This window comes from Salminus brasiliensis, chromosome 4 (genome assembly GCF_030463535.1).
Source record: "Salminus brasiliensis chromosome 4, fSalBra1.hap2, whole genome shotgun sequence".
Lineage (NCBI taxonomy): Eukaryota > Metazoa > Chordata > Actinopteri > Characiformes > Bryconidae > Salminus > Salminus brasiliensis.
The window spans coordinates 26,428,476-26,453,687 of NC_132881.1; the positions used below are offsets into that span (position 1 = coordinate 26,428,476).

A 25,212-nucleotide genomic window follows, 5' to 3' on the forward strand; every position below is an offset into this window, starting at 1 on the left:
CATCCATCAATCCATCCATACACTAATCTTTACCAAGGGAGGTACCCACCCATCCACCGAACACCCACCAATCCATCCATCCATCCATCCATTGTTTTACCATCCCTTCACCTATCCATTCATCCATCCACTCATCTTTACCAGGGGAGGTACCCACCCATCCATCCATCCCCCTACTGATTCACCCATCCATTCATTTATCCATTCATCTATCCACTTATCTTTACCAAGGGAGGTAGCCACCCACCCATTTATCCATCTATCAATCCATCCATCCATCCACTAATCTTTACCAGGGGAGGTACACACCCATCCACCGGCCACCCACCAATCCATCCATCCCTCCACTTATTCAACCTTCCCTTCACCTACCCATTCATCTATCCATTCATCAATCCACTCATCTTTACAAGGGGAGGTACCCACCCATCCACCCAAGCACCCATCCATCCCTCCACTGATTCATCCATTCATTAATTTATCTATCCAATCATTCTTATCAGGGCCTCCCCTGTAATATGAACTGTACTGTAATATGAAATGTAAGGGATTTGACTGGCTGGACAGATAATTGCCCCCTAATTTATACAGAAATCCCTGATTAGGTCTCCTGATATGGCACAATACAGAGGTAATTCCCTCAATTTCTTTGTAAAACCCACTGCAGATGTGCACTGGATTTAAATCCCAGATCTTGTTGGTAATCACTTAAAATCAAATGTTTTTTCAGAGCTGTTTTAACATATGACTCTGGAAAATGTCCAGAGAATCAGGTTAAGACATTTTCCGTAGTTGCCCTTTCACAAATCTAGAGTACAGTCAGAGATTTTCCATGTCAGACGCATTCTCACTACAGCTAATGTTAGCATGGTTTAGGCAAGGGGTGGCGCCTGTGTAGCGCATGCATAAGACACGGCATGACCTACTGTGAATTCTCCAGAAAATGACCTGCAATTGTAATGTCTAAAAGGTTCTGGGTTACCGTACTGTACCATATGTCTGAAAGAGGCACAGTAAAAACTAATTCAGCTCATAGAGGGCTTCAGGCTGAGCAATTTACATATCCCTCAGTTGGATTATTTGAGAATAATGGTATGAGCATGACAATACCTTTAGTCTATCCAGAGTGTCACTCAGAGACTCTAGCCTTGCGGTTTGCTCCAGCAGCTGTGCACTGGGACTCACTATAAACATACAAAAGAGAAAAAGACATTAATATGAATTATGCAAATGAATGAACGAACGTGTAGTAATTTGAACACGTTACTAAGACTAACCTGGAGACTTTCCAGTAATGTCCACCACTTTGACATTGGCACTCATCTGCAGCAGTGTTTCCAGCAGTTGGTCAGTTTTTCGATAGAGGGCACTGGACAGAACCTCTGGCCTACAGCCCTCTCTCCAGCCCAGTTTAGGCACATTCAGTGGAGGCAAAGAGGCTAACTGAGCGCGCATCTTCTCTGCCTGCAGACAGGAGCATTTACACACAGTAAGAACAGATTCTTGACAGATTCTGTATCAATGCACAAAACATCATAACTATTATAATTATAATAATTTTAATCTATTAAGCCCTATGCTTCATGACTTTTAATACACTAAAAGGATTACTATTGGGTAAATACATGGAAAGCAATGCAAACTGGCTGGAGTTGTCCCTAAGTTATACCAGTTGGGGGACAAAGCCAAGAACCACTGGAGGTTCGGCAGAGTAAGAGGTTAAATGAAATAAAGACGTAGGCCTATGCTCATATTAAGTGCACTGTGTGTGTTTTTTCAAATGCTACAAAGCTAATGCTACTTGTGAACATGGACAGATACTGAGGAAAGTCATAATGTATGCTGTAAAAAATAAAAAAGCAAGATGCATACAGAATAGTGTCCTCATAATCACATCTTAGCACCCTCAATCAATACTGTGGCCGTGCTTAACCAGCACCAGCAGTATGACCTAGAGGGGGACATTTGTGTGTGTTCATGAATGTGAGAGAGTGTGTATGGAAAGGTGACCTTCAGGACGTTGTTTTCATTCTTCAGGCGCTTAATGCTGAGTCGTTGAGCTTCAATCTGCTGAGTCAGCAACGGGGAATCTATCACCTGCACACCTCCGGCAGCACACACTCCTACAGCTCCTACACACACACACACACACACACAAACAGTCCAAATAGCACATTAGTTTCTGAAAGCAATGCTGCACAGTGGAAAGGTGCGCCACTGTCTTGACCAAGTGAAGATTTCATGCAGTGAAATGACAAGCATCATTTTCATGTAGTCATGCATTCAAGTGGACCAATAGCAACAGTTTGAAATGATCAATTCACAGAATATATGGACATCTTTCTTTATGGCACAATGGCAATACATTGAAAGGGAGTCCACATGTAGCCACTTTTTAAAAGCCATGCCGACACACAGGACACAAAGGTAAGGTCAGGAGAGGAGAAGAGAGAATCAAAACAAACGGACGGATTGAAAACAGTTTACCTTTCTGCTCCTCTGCAGGGGTAATAAAGAGACATGATGAGAGACATGTTAGATTCAGGTAAAGTAAAAGTGAATATAGAAAGTAAAGCCAAATCAGGGTAACCACACAAACCCTGCAGTAGTATTAGATAGTCTGCTAGTATGTATAAGTCTTTCTCATTCATGCACTAGTATACAAAAGTTTGTTTTCAATAAATCAAAGGCATATTAGCATAATACTGCTTAAATTATACATATATGGTGCTGGTATATCTACAAAATACAACTACACTGACATGCCAAATGTCTTGGGATAGCAGTGAGTGAGTGAGTGAGGCTAAACACTGGCCAGTGTGCTCATGGTAAGGCACCATGAATTATCAGAGTTCAAGCAATGCATGATAGTGGCTGCCAGATGGATGGGACATTCAATTTCTGAGGCTGTGTGGGCATTTAACATTTCTCAATCCACAGTATCACGTATGTACTGGAAATATGTCATAGAAGGAATTACCACCCACACTCAAGGTACAGCGCAGCAGCCGCCCACGGGTACTTTATGATTCTGACCGACTAAAATCACATGCATATTCAATGCAGGAGGCACCACATACATATCCTGGAAGCCAGTGCAGCAGAAGACCCACCAGAGTGCCTCTGGTAGTACCATGTCACAGAACACAGAGTCTCACCTGGGCTTGTGAGATTGCTAAAGGACTGGCAACATGTAGCGGGGTCCGATGAGTCACAGGCTGAGGGTAAGGTTTGTGTGTGGTGCAGACCCCATGATGCCATGGACCCTAGCTGTCAACAAGGCACTGTGTAGGTTAGTGGGGTTTTCTCATGGCATGGGTTGGGTCCACTGGTCCGCCTAAACATGCCCACTGCGTTTCACTGCTTGTGTCTTTTTGCAGCCCTTCATGGACTTCATGTACCCCCACAGTGATGGGACATTCAAGCATGATAATGCACCAATGCCATTGGGTGCAATTTGTCCAGAATTGATTCAAGGAGCATTCTAGAGTTCTGATGAATGGTGTGGCCTGCATGTTTGCCCGACATGAGCCCAATCTAGCATTTATGGGGTGTAGGATGTGGTGGAGAGGTCTATTCACACCAACAAATACCATGCTAGAGGGATAGTGAGCCATCTTTCATCCACTTGTGGAATCGATGCCACATGTAGTTGCTGCACTTTGGGGGTCCTACACGATACTGGTGCCTGTCCCATGACTTTCGGCATGTCAGTGTAATTTATATCCTTATTACTGAATAGTTAAAAAAAAAAAAAATCTAAACTGTATAACCTATCACTGTAAATAAAATTACAACAACAATTATGATATAATACATTTCCTTCTTTCTTACCATTTGCTATGCCGCCAGTCACAATGGACGCAATGCCAGAGGCTGGACTTCCTCTCAGCCCCTCTATGGTCATCTTTGATTGGCTGTTTATCCGCTGCCTCAGCTCTGTCTTTTCTGCCTCTAGTTGGTCTATGTCGGCTTGCAGAGCATCCATGGTCTCTTCAAATTCCCTACACACACAGACACACTTGTGTTACAAACCCATTACAAATATTACGCTTGCTAAAACAGAAGATCAGCTTGTATCAAAAAACCAAGAGGTTTGTGTAGGCCTTGCGTTCTGTAGCGTCTCAGTACATTCAAATCTGCAGTCTTGTGCAATTCCACTTACTTCTCCTTCTTCTTCAGGAGTGCCTGGGTCTCGTCCAGAACTGTCTGGATTTTCTCCACTCGTTCATCTGCATCCTTTGACGCACTGTCCAGCTTTTTCTCCAGGAGACTCAGACGCACACTGGCCTCACTCAGCTCCTCGCCCTGCACTCAAAGTTAGTTAGGAAACTGCTAAAGCAATTGCCCAATTAACATTAATAATTAATTAACATAATGCTTGAGGAGGGGTTTGTAAAGTATGCTATTTATGGGATTTATGGGATATCTAATTTTTGATTTGTTTATTTTTATTTTACTACTGCCGGTGTAAAAAAACCCTTGAATGTCAAATTGTTCAGTACATTGGAAGAGACATACTGTGAACCACAATTACTGTGTCCTTCAAAAGAACATCTGGCATATTCAAAACAAGAAAAAAACCAAAAAACGGTCCAAATCCGAAACCCCAAATTTGACTTGTCATATTTACGTAACTGACATTAACCTGAAGCGAAAGCCTTAGTCAAAGCTGGCAACCAGAATATGGTGTTGTTGATATCACCACCAGACTCTGCTAGTTATGGGAATACAGGTTGTTATAAACCGGGCCTTGTGAACGCAGCGTTTCCTGTGCCAGTGTCTGCAGTAGGGGAGCTCAAGCTCGGCACACAATAAAGCAAAAGCTGGAGGGGCAAACTGGGATCCATGCTAGGATAAATGCAAGTGCGAGCCAAGTAACCATCTTTAACCTTTAACCATCTCTACTTTCCAACGTCCACTCTTTTTCCTCACTACATTTTCAGAATAGATAGGTTCCTCACTTTAACATTTAACATTTACATATTAATGTAACTGTTGTTACTCAAGCAGTTTTTAATCAGGCAGCTAATCGCTTCTTTAGTGAATCTGAGTCTGTTAAAGCTTTGGTTGGCGTGACCTTAAACAGAGCCAAGCTTCGGTTTTGTAATCCGATGGACATGTAAATCATTTCCTAATAAAACAATTTAACTATTTATGTGATGATCTACATAAACTACGTAAAAATCTGACAGTGTGGTAAAACTACTCAATATATTTAGAGGCACCTAATTATAAAGAGCTAATAGCATTTTATTAATAGTAATAGTGTTTTTTAATTATTAATATTGTCAAACAGTTTCATAGTGTTAATGGTTAGTTGTGTGAGGTAGGAAGACTGGGGCTTTCAGTGGTCTAAAAAAGCAGATTTCAAAATCCAAACAGCAGTTTATTGAATGAACTGTATTTCTATAACCAGTTTCTTAAAACCAGTAAATATCAGATATAGAGCACACAGTAAAACCGGAATGGGTTCTGTTTTGAAAGTTTGTGCCTATTTGATATTATCACCAAAAGAAACAAATAAATCAAATTTGAATAAAATAAGTATATTTGTTAAATTGAAGGTCTAACTAAAAAGACAGGAAATGACTATTAGTGTCAATCAGGTTTAGGATATCCGACTGAGTACCATATAATACCATTATTTAAGATCCGTGAACTGAATATGATAAGGGGTCTGAATATGATAAGGGGATAAGTTTTGACTACAAATTCAATAAGAAGCTCTTTTTACTTTTTACATTTACTTTAACATTTAGTACATTTAGGAGTGTATACTTTTGCACTTAGTAAAGACATACACCATACTTCAACTTATTACTTTTTTTGTTGTTTTTTTACTACTAAGATCTTAGAAAGCCAAACCCAGGGAACCTAGCAAAGGCATGGCTAAAAGCTAACCGGCTACAATCTCTTTAGCTTGCTAACAGCACATTACACTGAGAGGACACAATGAGAGGACAACAACACTGGAGGAGTTATAGCCTCTTTGTTAAAGTGTTAAAACTATGCTTTCAGAATCAAGAATATTTAAAAATGTTTATCTTGCTTTTTGTTGGAGTAACTGTCTCTACTGTCCAGGAAGGACTTCCTAATAGATTTTGGAGCATTGCTGTGAGGATCTGATTGCATTCGGCAACAAAAGCATTAGTGATGTCAGGATGTTACCAACCTCGTCCTCAACTCCCCAACTCATCCCAGCAATATTGGATGCATCCCCATCATGCCAGAGAACACAGTTCTAAGCTAGGCATTAGCCATGTGTGTCGCCAACAGGTTCATGTTCATCTGCTTCAGAGAGTCCTGTTTTATTGGCAATACTTCTCTACTGAGACTAAACAAGCTGTCTGTGTGCATGTGCACATCTCGGTCAGCAATGGGTGCAACTTAAAGTAGCTGAATGCATTCATTAGAAGGGGTGTCCACAAACATTTGGACACTGTATGTTTTGCTCTGTAATGATGGAGCGGCAGTTATGAGCATAGTTTGTCTAGTTTTCATTTTATTTGCATGAGGTTATAACTGCTTTGTGCTAGTCTTAGTGGATAAAACCTGTGGGTGCTCTCCTGCCACCTCGCTCTTACCCTTTCTATCATTTCTCTTCATGTGTGTTTGATTTAGTTGGACCTTTCTGGTCTTGTTTTTAGTCTTTCTGCCTTATGTAAGCTTTTCTATGTGAGGCATTTAATGAAGATGTGTTGACATTTTGAGATGATTTACTGCTGATTTATTGTTTATTAGAGAAGGCAGTAGTTTACTGGCACACACTCTTCAGTTTACAGTTTACAGCGTTCCCAAATATTTACCCAAGGATTTCAGCAAGGAAGTGGAAAGTGAGTTGGGAATGTGTTTGACCCTTTACTGTCCACAAAAATGCAACTGTTTTTTGTGATGGATATTTACTAGTAAGAATAAAAAATAATTATTATAATAATAAATATAATGATTATAATTATTTTAAAATAATGATAATTATTATTATTCTTCAGTCAAGCCTGGTAGAGAGCTCTCACCTCCTGGTGCACATGGTTTACTATCATCCAACTTCATTTGATAAAAGGCTTAGCTACTAGGAGTGGGGTTCTGTGGACTACAGATCGTTTTTTCCCCCCAGGAATGTTTGAAATGATGAAAATGCTGTTGCGAGTGTCTGTTAGCTGAAGTAACAGAATTGGCAGTTACTATTCTCCACCAAGCAAGCCTGAGCTGTTCAGGAATGTTGCATTAGTGGCAGTTCAAAAAGATGTATTGTTAGCCTTATGTCATTTAAAAAAGTTTTTAAAAATGTTTAACTGTTGGCTGGGTTACCTTATAGCTTTTCACCTGCTTGCTTCACTGGCTGCCCTATGACACATGGTGGTTCCCTGGCTTCCTCCGGTCAGCCCTTTTCCTTTTCACTTTATTGTCAAGTGCTAGCTTATAGCCTTTTTAACCTTCTTTATTATTCCCAAATAGCCGTTGCGCTTAGCTTTGAAAGGCTTACGTTAGTCAGCTGGGTGTACATTCATTTTTTGGTGTGTAAATATAAGGAGTCAAGACCTTTTTTTAAATAAAATTGGCCAGTTTTTTTCTTTAAAGAAATACTAGACTGGGATCAGTAGTTTGTATTTTTTACATTTGGTGTTTATTTTATCTATGTTTATATAAAATATAGATTCTAGGATTTAGGATGTACTTTTGAAATCCGTGTGTACCTTTATTTTGAGAGATTTCTTGAGCTCTTTGATGACGGTCTCTCTGTCCTCCAGTTTGAGTCCTAGTCCCTCAGCATCTGTGATCTCTGCCCTCAGTGCAGATGCCCGCACATTCACTGGAGTGATCTACACAAAACAGACACACGAATTACTGGGCTGTATAACCACATACACACACATCATTGATACTGTAAATAAACCAAATTTTTAGCCTTACTGTTCAGTAAAGGGTGGCTAGAGTTTTTGATATGACAGCGTAATAATATATCACAGGTTCACTCTCACAGTACTTTGCTGGAGAGACTAGAACATGACTTTTTGAGTTTTGGTTCTTTTTATATGTTCTTACACATTTACACATTTAGCCACTGATGTCTTTGACCTGCTCGTTGGGGCTTTTGGGGCCAAACTGCAATATCATGTTGTGAAAAGCCTTCTACAAGTAGAGCTGATATGAAGTGAACTGAACTCACCCCGCTCTGTGGTTTCTCAGAGTCATACTCGCCCTCCTGCATAGCAGTAGCCATCTTGTTCATGGTTGCTATGACAACGCTGCAGGACTGGCGGAGACACTCATGGGGGTTTATACCCTGAGAGCCGTAGATCTGAGAAAGAGATATTTTAAATGTCAGGTTTTGCCAATTTTGCGCGCACACACACACACACACACACACACACACACACACACACTTATAGACACATTCTCCAACCTGCTCAGCTGCTTTGAAGGCCATGTCCTCCAATTTGAGGGTGGGCAGCCCCTCATGTTCACCGAGTGGAGCGATGAGCTGAGCTCCGGCTGCAGCCACTTCCTGCAGCACAGCATTCACCCAGGCCAGCTGCCTCCTGCTCTCCGCCAGTGTCTCACACACCTGTGTACATACACTACTGTTAAAAGGTTTGGGATCACTTCTGTTAAATGGCGTCAATCATAAAATCAGTTTGGTTTTAGATAAACGTATAGATATATTTCAGTAAGCTGTCCTGTATGGAGTTCAGGTCATTAGTAAGGGGTCTAGATGCCTCCTGAATAATGAACAGAGCTGCAGATGATTCTAAAATTAAAGAGAAAGCTATAGGACGTCTTTGAAAAGTGCTAAAAAATCACCCCTTTGATTTTAGTATTGTAGTAATGTAGTTACTGATGAGTTTTAATAGGTTTTAAGACTTATTATTCACTATCTATTCAGTAACTAATGTGTAACTTGTGAGGGTGAGGAATTGAAGTATGAGCCCGCATTCAGGCCTTGTATTTAAAGGTGTTTAAAGTAGATTAAAGTATATATGTAAAAATATTACTTAAATTTACAATTTAATTTACTGCAGTAAATACAAATTGTGCTTTGAGCTGCTGAACACATGCATTTGTTGACAAGCAGAGAATGCCTCAGGAGAGGTCTTGTGCAGTTCCACCAAAGCGCGGTAATCAGTTCTGCCCAAAGTGGCAATGACAGAGGTGCTATCTCACTATTAAAGTCAGTGAGGCATCAAAATTATTTTAACACAGTTTGTGTAGAATTGCTCCAAAATGTTGCTTTGCAATGTTGCTAAATGTTTACCGTACACATTATTGCATTTTAATTGTATACAAGCAAATTGTATATGTTAATGTACGTGTGTGCATACTGATGTTGATTTTAACCCGTTCGCAGGTAAGTTCTGGCTACCGGTATTAGTCTGCTCAGAGTGAGGTCCTTTTTTGTAACGTCTGCATCATTTTGTTTCAGGGATACGCTGTATGTTGTGAGAGGACTTAATAGTAGCTTATTAGAAGCTGATGGTTGCATCACCCTTGTGGTTCGGGGTTAAACTTTAAGACATTTGTATACAGACACACACACACACACATACATTCATCCTACCAGGCCAAGTACATCAGTCCTAAAGCAATGATTTGACCGATTCTCTAAACCTTTTCTTTTAAGTCTTAAGTAAGACGTAGAGACAAATATTCTCAGCTGAATCATCCTCAGTCACATGTAAGTGATTACTGGTGTAAGTTTCCATCAGAGAGAGTGCCTGTGTGTGTGCGTGTACATGTGATGTGTGTGGACCTGAGGGCCGAAGTTGAGAGCAGCTGGGATGCCCGGAGCATCGGTGCCCGGCATGCGGCGGCGGATCTTCTTGCAGAACTGGCGGATATCACTACAGGAAGTGTCCAGATCCTTCAGCAGCACTGACAGCTGCGTCTCATCCTGACCTGCCTGCACGAATGCACGCAGACGGCCCACCTCTACCGCCATGCAGTCGAGTGCACTCTGCGTGAACTGCAGTGATCACAGGTTAGGTCACATTAGTTGAATGTGTGTGTGTGTGTGTGTGTGTGTGAGAGAGAGAGAGAGAGATTATGTGAGTGAATCTGTTTGTGTGCCTTACTTTGATGTGGTCAGCGAGCTGCATGGTGCAGTCCTCAGACTGCTCAGCTAGATGAATACTGTAGAGGTGCTGCAGGAACAGGACAGAGCATTATGGAAAAGTAAAAAAAGTCAAACTCTTTAATGTAATATAGTGTTCAGTTTTGAACAGCATCTACAGAGTGAACATTGCCACAAGTTCATAATCCTGTGTGTGTTGGAGAGCTACCTGATAGTACTTAATGGCCTTAGTGAGGGGCTCCACATTCACAGTCTCATCCAGCTGGTCTTTGTGCAGCAGGTCAATCAAGAAGTCCAGAGAGCGCTCGTGCACACACATCTCAGAGTAGAGAGAACCTACACGCTTATATACCTCTACACCACACTGATTCAGAGCACTACACACACACACACACACACACACAGGCAAGATGATCAATATCAGTATCAGTTCAGTACTGGGCAAACTCACTGGATCGGACATTGGAAGGGAAAAAAGTATAATCTCATTCTTTACTCTAAACTATTACATAAACACATGGTTCAAGCCTTCATGTCAGTATTCTAGGTTTCATACCTCACAATCAGTGTAACCTACAGACAGTTACGCATATTACAACAAGCAGCAATACTTACCCTGTCTAATCATGTTTTTATAGTCCTTACAAGCAATAATTCCAGTTGCAGGTATGAAGTAAAATTATGATCAAACATGGTCAAATTCATACAAATCTCAATTCTGTAAATATTTACATCTCAAATTCACACACATTTAAGTAGCCTAGAATTTCCAGAAAATAAATTGGCTTGTGTGACTATCTCTTGTAAATTCTTTGGAATTTCAAGCGACTGAAGTACGGAAGGCTATCAAAGGCTATCAAACATTAGGCCCCTGGGGTCTAATGTTTATGAGAAGGAAAATCAGTATCAGTATGGGGAGATATTCAAGGTTGCAATATCGGACATGAAAAAATGGTATTGTGCCACTTCTTGTGTTCTGACTATTTTTAGACACTGTATTTGATTGCACAAGAAGACGGTGTCAGTAAAACAAACTGTGTTAAACATCTAAACACAAGGTTATTACATTCACAGGCGCATTACAACCTAAGGCTCATTAATCAGTAATTGCATGAAAACACCATACACCAAATGAGTAATTCATCAGGTATTGGAATGAACATTAAAAACTTTACCTTGACTGAGAATTTTGTGAATTAAAGACTCCCATTACAAGTACACTATATGGACAAAAGAATAAAAAAGTATTGGGACACCTGCTTGTTCATTGTTTCTTCCGAAATCAGGAGTATTAAAAAAGAGAAGTTTATCCTGTCTTTGTTGGCAGGATAAACTTCTACTGTCCTGGGATGGCTTTCTACTAGATTCTAGTATTGCTTTACTCCCCTCTAGCCTATGCCTGGCATTAGGTGCTGTATTATAGCTTCATGTTTATCTGCTAAACATCTATTGTCAATACCTCTCTGTCAGTAATTGAATTCAGCATTATTGCATTGAATTCATTATTATTCTCTCCAGGCCACCGACTGTTAGGAGAAAGGGAGGGAGAGACAGGGGTGCGAATATGCAGACATACTGTTCGTATCTGTGCAGTGTGGCCTGCAGTAGACTGAGGGAGTAAATGAGGCCAGCAGCGAAGCTGAGCTGCTCTCCCATGGCCCCTCTTATCCCCGGCCTCTGAGAGCAGTTCTCTGTCAGATCAAACTTCTCCTGTGCCTGCTTACTGATCAGCTCAGCCTGCAACACACAAACACACACACACACAAGCATGCAACACACATCAGTTATCATCCTGTGATCCTCAGCTTTACACTATTCAGTTTAGTGACAATTAGTTCTGACCTTACACCTTACTAAAAAGAATGGTTCTTTAGGTGCAGAAGAACCTATGTTTGGAATAAAGACGTATGTGTAAAGAACTTTTGTACCTAAATATTCAAAGAGCCATTTGAAGCACCTTTAAAGTTTGTGGACCCTTTACATTTTTTCTATTTCTGCAAAAATTTGACCTAAAATGTGATAAGATCTGTATTACAATACCTACAACTAGATAAAGAGAACCCAAACATCAGCACATCAGTCACTGTTTATGCTTGTTTCTTGTCTCCGACCTAGCCCAGCCTGTGCCTTTTTTGTTGCTCCGCCCTCTTGTTAGTTTCAGGGCCCTATTTTAGTGATTTTAGGCAAGCCGTCAACCGTGCACCGTGCAGCTTGATTTAGGGAGTGTCAGTGTGTCTTTGCTATCGGAACGATAGGAAAAGTACACCTTGCTCAGCTCGAAATGTATAAAAGTCATGTACTAAGTCTCTTAATTAATCTTGGGTGTGTTTTGGGCGCAACGTGCAATAAACCAATCAGCATGTCACTCGCCATTCCCTTCAAGAGCCAGGTGCGATCTGACTTTGGCGGGTTGCTATTTTAATGGTGCAAAGCGGGGGGTATACACGAGTTGGGCATGCGCCCGTGTTGACAATTCACTGCCAAGATAGCAATGAATATCTGCCTGTTGACGTCTGCCTAGGGTGTTTTTAGTCAGTGGCGCCTCTGTGTTTTCCATTGCCAAGATAGCAATATGGCAGAAATTGACCTGAACACACCTCATTTCGAGACCACCACGTCCATCAGGGTAAATATATTCACAAGCACCACTGCTATTTAAACGATGCAGGTGGAAGGTGTGAAAATAGACTGTAAGATGGGTGTAAGATGGCAATGAGCATTGCAACAGGCCTTGTGCAAGGTGTAAGGTAGGGCCCTCAGGTGTTGCCTGTTGCTCTTTCCATAAGTAGTCCATTTGTTACAGTGTTTCTTTGTATGGTTTTGTACATGTTAATGTTTCATGGCAGTTTGTGGTGTGTTAGCTTGGCCTGCTGGTTTCTTCTGTTAGTTTCCCAGTGTTTGTTTTGTTCTCCAGTTTGTGTTTGTTTGGATCCTGTTTTACTTTGTTTGGTTTTGTGTTAAATAAAGTATTTGCATTTACGTCCCCCTCCACCTCCAAGCTCTACATACTGTGACACAGTCCTTGTACAAACATAAACATCAGTTTTTGTCTTGTTGTCCTTGTGTTATGCTACTTACTGTGTTTTGTGTATTTACTGTATTAAATGTCTGGTATATTTACTATTTTACTGTGTTTTCGGTGTCCTGTATGTACACTGTTGCGTCCTGTATCTGCATTCTATGTACTTTTTTGTAATGGGCCACTATATTGTGTCGCACCACAGTTCTGAAAGACATCTTGTTCTAATGTATAAAAGTTATATTGAGGAACATCTATAAAACCACTTGACTTGACTCCTGACTGGTGTTCAGTCCTGGATAGCTGTTTAAATTCAGTGATGCTGGTGGGCTTCCTTGACATGAACTGTTCTTTTTAGGCCCTTTCACAACATGCATATATATCTTTAAAGGAAATCTTTTTCTAAATAAAGATCTAAATCTTAATGTGTGTGTCTTCATTGTCTAAAAAATGCATTAACACATAATAATGAAACCGCAGTACAATTGCATGTTACACCATGTTCTGATCTACAGCACCAAGCCAAACAGGGTCAATATATCATGGAATAGTGCTCCCTGTCCTGCATTAGTACGCAAATCATAAGGAAACGATTCATTCTCAAAATTCAAAATAATTCAATTTAAATTGGATTTTATTTTGGGATGATTCAAAATAAAAAAAAGAAAGAAAATCCATGAACACACGACTTTATGTCTCATACACTAGGCTGAGATGAGTGAAACAATAATAAAATAATAAAATAAGGTTTCACTTTACTTGGATGGTCCATTGTTGATGGCTCATAGATGCTCATTTGCCATTCAATAAAAAATTCAACTGGATGCCTGTTAAATGCAACTGAACTCTAAATTAAATGTAAATGATTGTGTATTGAATGTAACTCTACACCTAACCGTAACCTTAACTTTACCTTTTTATGGTTAGGTTTAGGGTTAGATATTAAGGTTGGGGTTAGGATATAGGGTTGATTCAAGATTAAGGTTGGGGTTGGGGTTAGGTTATAGCGATGATTCAAGGTTTAGCAAATCCAGAAATTAAGTTTATGCATGCACACACACAAATAAATACACAGATGGAATATACCTTGCAGATGAGCCTGGGAATGAGCAGCAGGACGAGGATGCAGTCGTGATCTCCTCCGTGTCTGAGGAAGGAGTCAGGCATGAAGGAGGTGAGCAGAGCCACCTGCCTGTTTGCCTGAACCACCTCCATCTTACGCAGCTCCATTTCAATGGCCTGTGACAACAAACACATACCCAGAACACAATAGCTTTGTAATTCATAATGTATGTGTGTGTGTAAGCGTATTATTTTGAGTGTCTGTTCTTAACCTTTGCATAAGCTTTGGTTTCTGCAAATTTGATCTTGAAGTCGAAGATCTCTGCGGGCTGCTGCTGTGGCTCGGCTGTGGCCTCCTGCTGGCTCATCAACTCTCTGTTCGCCTCCTAAACAACACATACACATGGACATGCACACATACACAAACACAGACACCCACAAAATCAACAGGAGTTCATCTGTCTTTAGAGAGATTCTTTGGCTTGTAGGATTGATTTAAGATTCAAACCAAGAGAGTTCAAGTCTGATGTATGTTGTAATGCAATGCCTTATTAAACGGTTTAATTAAAAGACTACTGACTGGTCCCAGCTGTCATAAAATGCGGCCGCTAAAGTACTACCTCAGGCAAACACCACACATATCATAACAGAATGATCCACTCATTTTTAAGTTTAGTTTGGTAGCTTTTTACATTACAGAGTGTCTAAAGGAATAATTTCTGTCATGAGTGTTAAGAAGTAGTCCAGGACTGAGACAGACTGAGATCAAGAAAAGACAAGAGTCTAAAAGGGTCACAAACTAAGTTAAGACTAAGTCTGAATGAAAGCAAAAGGCAAGATTAATATTCAAAATAATCAAGTCCTCCCCAACTGTCCTCCTGAAAACTGATACAGGTTTCAGTTTCAACCCAAATCTGACACACCCCACTCAGCTGATCAAGCACTTCTACATACAGTATTTATATGGATCAGGTGGGTTTGATTAGGGGAAAAGTCTGCCAGGTGGAAGATCTCCAGGAGCAGGGATGGTGACCAATGCTTTAACGGCTTCCAGTCCACATTTCATCCAGCCCAATTGTCTTTTTAAACTGCTTGATGGAGTCATTTAAAAGCTACACTCCTGTAGACTTACTTGGGACAGCAGAATGAATGTTTAGAATTGTAGAGTTATTAATTTTAGTTTTATTGAAATGTTATAATTATATGAATAGCGATTAAATAAGAAACTTTCGTATCTACAGGTTAGAGTATGTCCTTTTTTATATTTGTTTCAGTATCTAAACCTGACACAAACAAGGCAAACATATATGTTTAGGATGTTTTTCTTCTAAAAAGCAAAATTTGATATACAATAACTTCCTGTCAAATTCAAACCCTATTAATGTCTCCTCTTTTTCTTGAAAAAAATAACTGCAGTCATTTTCAGATGTAATAGGCTAAATCAAACACATTTATTTGGCTTTGAGTTTATGAGTAATTTGTAACATTTTTTGTTTAAATAATAGGGAACAGGGACTAAGTACAAGACAATATAAAAATGACTAAACACTGAATTATTTAGCATCTACTATGAAACTTGGGTAAGTACATAAGTCATGCAATTATGTGAGGGTGAGGAAGTGAAATGCGGGTCACATACAGGAACTTCTTTTTTAAGGGAGGTTTTTTCCAAACTCTTCAGTTTCAGTTTCAACTTTCTTGTAGTTCTTTTCCATTGATTTGTTCATTTTTGTGAAATGCTTTGAGTGACGATAGCGTGTGGAAGTGGGTTCTGCTGCTGTAGTGTGTGTGGGGGTGCAGCCATACCTGCAGGTGTGCGGTTAGTTCTCTGTATTTTTGGATGGTGTGCTGGTAGTCAGCCACGGTCTCCTGGGCGGCCTCTACCCGTTTCTCAGCCTCTCTCACACTGGCCGCGCTTAGGTCCAGCTGCTCCCTCAGCTCCAACTCTGTCTCTCGGGCATTCTCCTGCAGCTCATCATTCATCTCATTAATGGCCTCCTACAACACCACAAACACACATGCACATAAATACACATTTGAGCACACCTACAGCTGAGCACAGAGATTTACATTTACATTTAAGGCATTTAGCAGATGCTCTTATCCAGAGCGACTTACAAAAGTGCTTCACTGTTTACTCAGAAAATACCTTTGGCTAGTTTGTAAAGGCTAGGATCTAAAAGATACCTTTAAGCTTAGCCCAAGTACTCTTGGAAGAGATGGGTCTTCAGTCAGTGTTTGAAGACAGTGACTCTCACCCAAGGAAAGTTCGTTCTACCACTTCAGTGCTAGGACAGACAAAAGTCTGAATGCTTGTCTTCTATAGATCTTTTTTGGTACTGATCAGCTTTGGATTGCCACCGCTATCAAGTATGGTGGGGCTGGTCCATTCTTGTCAGGGTTTTGAATCTGATGCAGCAGCTACAGGAAGCCAGTGGGTGAGAGACAGGGTGTAGCGTACAGGGAACGGGGTGCTAAGAAGCCACAGGAAAGCATCCCCAATCAGATTTTACCATGGCAACCTTTACATGGCTGCATGCCACCGTCAGTGGTATTTGACACTTTGTCAAAGTTGTACGCAAATTTTCCACTTTTCAACTCTCAACAACATATACACATAGTGTTACCCTCCTCAACTGTCTCTGTACAGTGAGGGAACTTAGCTAAGCTATGCTATTGCTAACACTATGCTAGTATAGGATACTGTTTACCTTGTTAGTAGGTGAAGTTGTTAAAGTGTAAGGGTTCAATTCTGAGTAAACAATGAGTAAATAAACCACCTGCTGCTGATATCTAGTCATAGTGCAGTAAAAAGCAGGACTGAGGTTAATTAGTCTTGAGCTTTGAAAGTGGGGTGTGCCTAATAACAAAAGCCAAGGTCTATTATAGTTAGTCATTTTTGCTACTTCTGCTGTGTTCTGGTACATGTTAATAGTTAAAAAGGTTTTAGCCTTTACTCTGAGTTTAAGTCAGATATGGTACAAACCTTACGAAATGCAACAAGGGGTTTCTGCAGCCATGTGTGAGATTTGTATTTTCATCTAGTGGTTAAACGAGAAACTGCAGGGCTCCTGTGACCAGCAGACCTCATGCAGAACTGCTCTAATCCTCACAAAATATGGATCATATGTTTAAGTTCACTGATTAGTAATCAGGATCGGCTAAAGTAGATAAATGGGCTAATACTCATACATAGCCATCTCTAGTCAAATAGCAGTTTTGTCCACATTAGGGTAAATCTTTGGTGGTTAATCCGTGGTTTACTTGGGTGCCAAATTAAAAACTACCGACCAAAATCTATTAAAACGCTGTTTTTTTATTTACAGAATCTACAATGGTACAGTAGTATAGCAGGCTATTTGGTTGTAGGCCTGTGATGATAACTACATTTTCAACGTATTGTTTAATTAATAGACATGACCTTGATCATTTTTGCTTCCCTCAATATTGGCCTTTGTGTTTGCTTGCGTGTATTTTAACATAAACGCTGCTTTTATGCAGTTCTCTCGTCTGCTCTCTGTCAGAAGCAAGGACGAGTCTTTGAGCAAACAGCGACATCTATCATATAGGAAAAGAGCCTCCATACACACAGAGCGGACTGTGATATGTAGTGGTGTAACATGAAACTATGGTTATGCAGGTTGATGGAGTGTGTGGACTCACCAGGTCAGTAACAGTCTCTCTGAGCTCCCGCACTTTCTCCTCCAGGTCCAGATTCCGCTCAGTCAGTGTCTCCACCATCTCTTCTGCTCCGAGAGCAGCATCCACCTGGCACACACACACAAATGCACACACACAAATGTTTACAAAATATCACCATGGTCTTCCTAATCAGAGCACTCTGTTCTGATTATCCTATATGGTTTAACCCCTTAATCTAGGATTCTGTGCCTTACTGTAACAATACATATATGATGTTATGTATCACTGATTCCTAAGTCTAAGGATCCTGCACCTGCTCTTTGAGCTCATCTATGGTCTTCTCCGCCAACTTAATTTCCTCCTGCACTTTCTCTTTCTGTGTCCTCAGTGTATCCAGCTCGAAGTTCTTCTTCTCCATTTGCTTCTGCAGCTTTATGTGCTCCTGCTTCTCCGAGGCAGACAGGTCGCGCATCCTGACAAAAACGCAAACAAAGGAACATCAGACTGTGGAAAGCTGAAGTTGCAGGCCTGCTGCCATCTCTGTTACAGAACACATACGTACCGGACTAAGGCCTCCTTAAGACGGGCGTTTTGCTCCTCCAGTTGTTTCACGTGGTAACTGGAAGCGGCTCCATCAGAGCCTGCACACAGATCAACAAAACTGTTCAAGAGGCAGATTCTGCAGGTGGTCTGTGTGTTTTACAGCTCCAAACTAATTGGTGAGCAATGCATTTATGTACCTTTCTCCTCTATCTCATGTTTCAGGATCTCCAGGTCCATGGTCAGCTCATCCACTTTCTCTTTAAGGGCATCTGCCTCCTGCTGCAGAGACTCCGCCCTCTCCTCGGCCATCTCCTTGTCTAAGGTGGCCATCTCAATGGCGTCTGCTGTATCAGCCATCTCCTCCATGTAATGCTCCTGCGCCTCAAGGGCTTCTTTTGCTTCCTACAATCAAGAAATGTAAAAAAAAAAAATACTGAGAAAAATACTGAAACAATTCTTAGAAAAATCTGTATCTTCATACATTTCACACCCTGAGAGTTTCTTAATTAAAGCAGTGGTTCAGCCAAAACTCCGCCAAAAGTTGTCCTTCACTATAAACATAGTTGGGCGGCCAGGGCATGTTTCGTGCTTCTTCTGAAATCATTACGGACTCCTCACACCCTGGTCACAATCTCTTTCAGCTGCTCCCGTCTGGCAGACGCTACAGAACTATGTCCATTAAGACTGTCAAACACAAGAACAGTTTTTACCCTCAGGCCAATACCTTCATCAACAGCTGATCACCATCATCAGCTATATGTCATAGATATTACTGCTAAACTATTATCACTCTTATTCTGCAATTTTGGCATCACTGCACCATTATTCATTTCCCACATGTGTACACTGCAGTGGTTATACAATATTTAATCTGTATATTGTTGCATACTGCTATTCTGTGAACAACACTGTAAAGCACACAGTATAGAAATGTCCTCGTATATATAGTCACAGTTTAAAACTTTATGATTATTGTTTTAAAGAAATAATCTGATTTGGCAGCAGATAACCATATAAAAAGGTTTAAAACTGTGAAAGTGTTGTGTGTGGTTGGTGTGGCACAATGTATAACATCAGTTATTTCATCCAGAATTATTCACACAGTGTACAGAGCAGCTACAGGGTTCAAACCATGGAGAAAACTAAAAACGGACAAAAATAGAGATAGAGATGTTTTTCATTGGAGAGCAGTGATATATTTATATTTATACATCAGATTTGACTGAATGATAAAGTGAATCCATTGACTGCATTTGACTGCATTGTTTATGCTACATAGAATATTTAATACAATAACAGATCAAGGGTGATCTTAAATATCTTAAATGGCTTTAAATCACCAAAATGAAAAGTAATGACAACTGGAGTAGTGGCACAACTGGAGTTACTGCTACTTAGATTTGGTTGCGTCTGCTATTTGTTAGGTCAATTAGCCTCATAACTTCTATTCGTCACTAAAGAAGCAAACTTGTGTGTGTGTGTGTGTGTGTGTGTGTGTGTGTGTGTGTGTGTGTGTTTGTGTGTGTGTGTGGACCTTCTTCGCCTCTTTGAGCTGTTTCTGCAACTCGTTCTGCTGCTCCTGCATCTTGTTCTTCCATTCCTGCAGCTGTTCCAGCTGAATCTTGTGTTTCTCCAGTTCCTTCAGCTTGGCCTTGTCCTCCGCCCGCTTTATCCGCAGAGTCTCCAGCTTCTCCTCCAAATCTTTCACCTGTGCCCGCAGAGCCTCCTCCTCCTGATTTATGTACATATATGAACACACACACACACACACACACACACACACACAATTGTTTAAACTCATATTACGTGAAGTCTACAAACCCCCTCCTTTTAAGAAACTGATGGAAGGGTGAGGTGAATGAGGGGACGACACACACAAATATGGCCACACACAGCACCTGACCTTTCAGCTGCTTACACACACTAAGACATGGGCGAAGTGGCAGACAGTGCCGGGGAGTTAGGAAGCTGTGAGCTTCATGTATAAATGTTAGCGTAAAAGCAGCCATCACACTGGCCAGCATGCATAATCACACACTCACTCATGCACACACACCTGCGTGTCCATGGTGTCACACTGAAAATGAAACAATGAGACATAGAATGTATTTTAATGAAATACAACACAGTCAATGTTTGAACTCACCAAACATTCAAAAATAAAATCACAGAAAAATGGTGCCTTATCTTTATTAATGCACGTAATATGGAAATGATGATTAACACCTTGACGGCAGCAGAGGTGTAAATGGAATGGATGTTAGAAAGACAGAGAGAGAGAGAGTGACAGAGAAAGAGATACAGAGAGAGAGACAAAGTGAGAAAACATAAAACAAAAGGAGAGCAGCAACACACCTTACTGGGGGCTGGAATGGGTGGGGCTCCAGGGGAGGGAAGTGTTCCCACAGGGGAGGGTATAACAGGGGCGGCCAATGGGGTTTGAGCAGGTGTGCTAGGTTCACTGCTGCTCATCTCTCCAGCAGAGGCAGAGCCGGAACCCACCTTCACCCCGACTCCTGCACGAGCCTGACACACACACACACGCACACACAAACCTTCAATAATCATGTACTGTAGTCTATTATATAACTATCTCACTGTAAACACTCATGATGATTACACTACTGCTACTACCATCACTATTACTCAAATGTTTGGAATTTACGCTAACTACAACTGCCTCACATTCACCAAATAGGCCAATTTGACATCCTGAGTGGCACCCATGAAATAAGAGAATCACTAAAATAATTCTTCAATGATCATAAAGAAATACTAAATTAACATTAATATTAAATACTACTTCAAAATGGTAACTTTACAAGAGAAAGTATAAACATTCTTGACATTCTTGTATGTCATGTGATATTACTGTACTCTAATTAAACCATTTTGAAGAATTTCTATAGGTTCATTTATCAAAAATAAAAAAAATGTAAAATTATATGACATTATTTAAAAAATTACAGTGTTTTTTTACATTGTATCCCACTATCATAATGAACAGACCAATGAAAATGGTCCAAGATGATAAATAAAATAAAATATTTTTTCTTAACATTGACTTCCACTGAAAGTTAAAATAGTGTTTCCTTCTCCTGTAAAGTTGCCATTTTGGAGATACAAGGTTTTTGTCTGACAATGATGATATACAATATACAGTACTGTGCAAGGGTCTTAAGCATTGAAGCAAGTGAAATTTTGATATGTAAGGTCATTTGGTTGGTTAGTGTTTATCCATTAAAAAACAGTAATAATAAAATCAACACTATGAACAATTGCACTATATGATGTAATTTCATGTGTGTGTGCTGTGTGTTAATTTAACCAGGGCCAATATTTACAGTTACTTCTGATTTCTAACTGCGTTCTTCCAGTGGTGATCTTCTGTCTTCTAACTGTGTTCTTTTAACTTCGTTTTTTGAATTGTGTTCTTTTAACTGTGTTCTTTTAAATGTGTTCTTTTAACTGTGTTCTTTTAACTGCCTTTTTCAAATTGTGTTCTTTTAACTGTGTTTTTTAATTGTGTTCTTTTAACGGTGTTCTTTTAACTGTGTTCTTTTAACTGTGTTTTTTTAATTGTGTTCTTTTAACGGTGTTCTTTTAACTTCATTTTTCGAATTGTGTTTTTTTAACGGTGTTTTTTTAATTGTGTTCTTTTAACTGTGTTCTTTTAACTGTGTTCTTTGAATTGTGTTCTTTTAACTGCATTTTTCAAATTGTGTTCTTTTAAATGTGTTCTTTTAACTGTTCTTTTAACTGCATTTTTCAAATTGTGTTCTTTTAAATGTGTTCTTTTAACTGTTCTTTTAACTGCCTTTTTCAAATTGTGTTCTTTTAAATGTGTTCTTTTAACTGCCTTTTTCAAATTGTGTTCTTTTACATGTGTTCTTTTAACTGTGTTCTTCTAACTGCGTTTATCCAGCTGTGGTCTTCTGTGATCTTCTAACTGTTTTTCTCTAACTGTTTATCAGTTTGTCGCATGTATAATTTTAATTGTGGGAACACTATCTATCCCCTTTTTTCTTTCAAAGCACACTGCACACACTGCATTTATGTATTATTATTATTAACATACACATACATTTTGGAGAACTAACTACTGTATGTGTATTTATTATGATGTTATACATCACACTGTTTCACAGGCAAAAACACAAACTGCTGACAGAAATAGTTTTGAACCATTGTCATGATGGCCTAAGACGTTTGTACAGTACTGCGCACACACACACACAGGCACACACACACACGCAAAAACACAGTCAGCATGGAATACAAAGCCCTGCTCATCCCCCAAGAGACTGATTAAAGCCTCAGGTGGCAGATCCTCACTTTCCTCTCAGCAAGTTACACACACACACACACACACACACACACACACACATAAATGGATTAGTCTTAATCTTGTAAACCTCTAGTTAAAACTCACCTTAGGTCTCCTGACCGTGGTCTGAGGAGGATGCACACACACACACAGCACACAAACACACACAGTCACCAGGGGTCAGAGATGAGGGTTGAGCATTCAGGAGGAAAATTGGAAAGAGAATACAGATCATCAGAATTAGTCAAAGCAGATCAGACAGGCTGTGTGTGTCTCACACACTTCCTAAAACACAAATGGAAAGTAAGTCAAACTTTGTAAATTTTTCTCTCACTATTCACAGAGGAGAGCGCCTGGCACCACCAAGGTCAAAAACAACACACACACACACACAGGCCTCTTCACAGCTGCATTGTTGCATTGAGGAAACCACAGATCCAGCTCAAACAAAACCCCTCTGTACCTAACTGCACATACATCTAGAATCTAACACTGTGACGCACTTTAAACATTTTTCAACCTAATCTCGAGCTACAGTCTCTCTGCCGTGCACTCTTGACTAGCACAGACAATAATTTCCCTGTAAAACAGACAGAAAACACACTGACTCAAAACACACCAACAACTGATGTCAGTGTGGTTTCAGTGGTTATAAGTGAAAGTATTGCAAAACATACTGCCCACACTCTTAAAAGTAAAGGTGCCAAAAAGGGTTTACTGGGTGAGGCTATAGAAAAAAACAGTTATCTAAAGAACCCCTTGAACCCTGGAAGCATTGTTCAGTTATTCATCTCAAAACCTTTAATGCAGTAACTACAGTAGGTGGGATAACTGTTATGAATGTTTAGCATGTAGTGAAGACCTGAAGTGATTGATTTAAGTGTGTCTGTGTGTGGTGAGGTAAAAGTACAGAATATCTGTACTTAAGTACAGTGTCAAAATCTCACTCAATTAAAAAAATCTAAAAATAAAAAGTAAATGTTTATCATGTATAATTTATATATATATATTTTTTTTTACTTTAACACTGTGGACAAACTGTGTAACCCAGACTTCCCAGAGCATGTGTTTTTTTTTATGTTAATTCTGTTTGTATAATTTTTCTCTTTTTCTCCCATTTTGGTACTGCCAATTAACAGACTTGTTTATTGCTCCTTCTAGTCTCAGCAACACTCCAAACATTAGAAGGCTAAACACATGTCTCCTTCAAAGTGTATTCTATAGACGCTAATCCAGCTTTGCCAGCTAACAGACGCCTGTGCCGGCCAACATCACTTAAGAGTGATGTGCCGAGAAAGCAACATCTACCCACCTGGACCAAGCAGTTGTTGGCCAGTTGTTCGCTCTCATACTTCGGCCACCGATAGCAAAGTGACATGGCTTGGGATTCAAACTTGAAACGTCCGGGTCATAGCGGTAGCGCATTAGACCGCTAAGCCACTCGCAGCCCAAAAATAATGCACTATCAACAAACTGTGCTACAGGGGTGGCATAGTTGTAAAAAATACCATTTTACAGTGATACAAAAATTCTACATTACTCTGGATATTACAGGAACTGTTTATTATTTAGCTTCTGGTAATTCTGTGTAGCATATTGAGCAGCATATTGAGTCTTGAAATAAATAAATGTCAGATTCTTGAAAGAAGTGCTGGGATCACTCTACTGAAGGGCAGCATTTGTAGGGCTGCATGACATCTACATATGTCAGTTACATTAACATTTATAAAGACTTATTCCAACAGGTGTCAATTGTCCTAAAGTCTGCTTTTGTCCATTCTGTCAGTTTCAATGTCGTGAAAGGCTTATGTAGAAATCATGTAGCCTTATGAATGCTGCCCTATGCTGTAAAAATAAAAGCCAAATTTAAGATGATAGTAACTGATCAGAGTTTTCACATTCCTCAGTTCTGCTTCTCAGTTTGAGCTGAATAAAGAAATAACAGTAAATGTGCGGCATGTGGGATTTGAACTTATGGTCTCTTCTCACAGGATGAGCACTTTATTGTGCCACTCTAGAGCTGTGAAATTACACAAGTTAAAAACAGTTCTGAGTAAATTTACCTTTCTGTTCTTTCAAGGAGAAATGTACATGGTTTCACAGCTCTAGAGTGACCCTACTGTCTAACTGTCTGCTTGTCAAGAGACAGGAGCTCATATGTTCAAATCCCATCAACAACACAGTGCTTCATGGTCAGAGTCTGAAGGCCTCACCCTGGGTTACAACTTGATTCTTAGTTGTAGATGGGAATAAACGTACTTGTGCTCTAGAGTGCCCCAACTGTCTAACTACCTGCTTGTCAAGAGACAGGAGATCATAAGAGGTGCAAACTGAGATAAAAGTGTGAGTAAGGAGAATTGTGACTTAACAAAGTTGAGTTCTCAAACTCAAAAAACGCTCTGTAGTCAGTTCCTTTTACGGAGGACAGTAGAGTGCTCCCAAAGTATTTAAATACAGTATATGTAATGATTTACTGCCCACTGCTACCCACTGCCAACCCCATAAACAGCCTATTGCTTACCTGTGGACCAAAAGGGTTACTATAAA

At 40.0% G+C, this 25,212-nt stretch overlaps 1 protein-coding gene across 2 annotated transcripts in view; it reads right to left on the reverse strand.

Moving 5' to 3' along the window:
* dctn1b (dynactin 1b) overlaps positions 1–25,212 on the reverse strand; it is a 50,824-nt gene that overhangs the window by 4,385 nt on the left and 21,227 nt on the right. Inside the window, exons 7-29 of one of the 2 annotated variants that reach the window (XM_072677747.1) lie at positions 22,771–22,791; positions 20,694–20,864; positions 19,873–20,070; positions 18,536–18,740; positions 18,358–18,436; positions 18,109–18,268; positions 17,817–17,921; positions 15,960–16,151; positions 14,426–14,539; positions 14,178–14,330; positions 11,649–11,809; positions 10,281–10,449; positions 10,074–10,142; positions 9,752–9,964; positions 8,408–8,569; positions 8,171–8,302; positions 7,698–7,823; positions 4,166–4,308; positions 3,835–4,004; positions 2,488–2,499; positions 2,011–2,132; positions 1,278–1,464; positions 1,111–1,184 (exon numbers count right to left, since the gene is read on the reverse strand). In XM_072677747.1, the coding sequence (XP_072533848.1) occupies positions 1,111–1,184; positions 1,278–1,464; positions 2,011–2,132; positions 2,488–2,499; positions 3,835–4,004; positions 4,166–4,308; positions 7,698–7,823; positions 8,171–8,302; positions 8,408–8,569; positions 9,752–9,964; positions 10,074–10,142; positions 10,281–10,449; positions 11,649–11,809; positions 14,178–14,330; positions 14,426–14,539; positions 15,960–16,151; positions 17,817–17,921; positions 18,109–18,268; positions 18,358–18,436; positions 18,536–18,740; positions 19,873–20,070; positions 20,694–20,864; positions 22,771–22,791 (3,138 nt within the window). Of the gene's footprint in view, positions 1–1,110; positions 1,185–1,277; positions 1,465–2,010; positions 2,133–2,380; positions 2,500–3,834; positions 4,005–4,165; positions 4,309–7,697; positions 7,824–8,170; positions 8,303–8,407; positions 8,570–9,751; positions 9,965–10,073; positions 10,143–10,280; positions 10,450–11,648; positions 11,810–14,177; positions 14,331–14,425; positions 14,540–15,959; positions 16,152–17,816; positions 17,922–18,108; positions 18,269–18,357; positions 18,437–18,535; positions 18,741–19,872; positions 20,071–20,693; positions 20,865–22,770; positions 22,792–25,212 lie in introns of those variants that run through there. The other variant, XM_072677746.1, reaches the window with a different exon arrangement.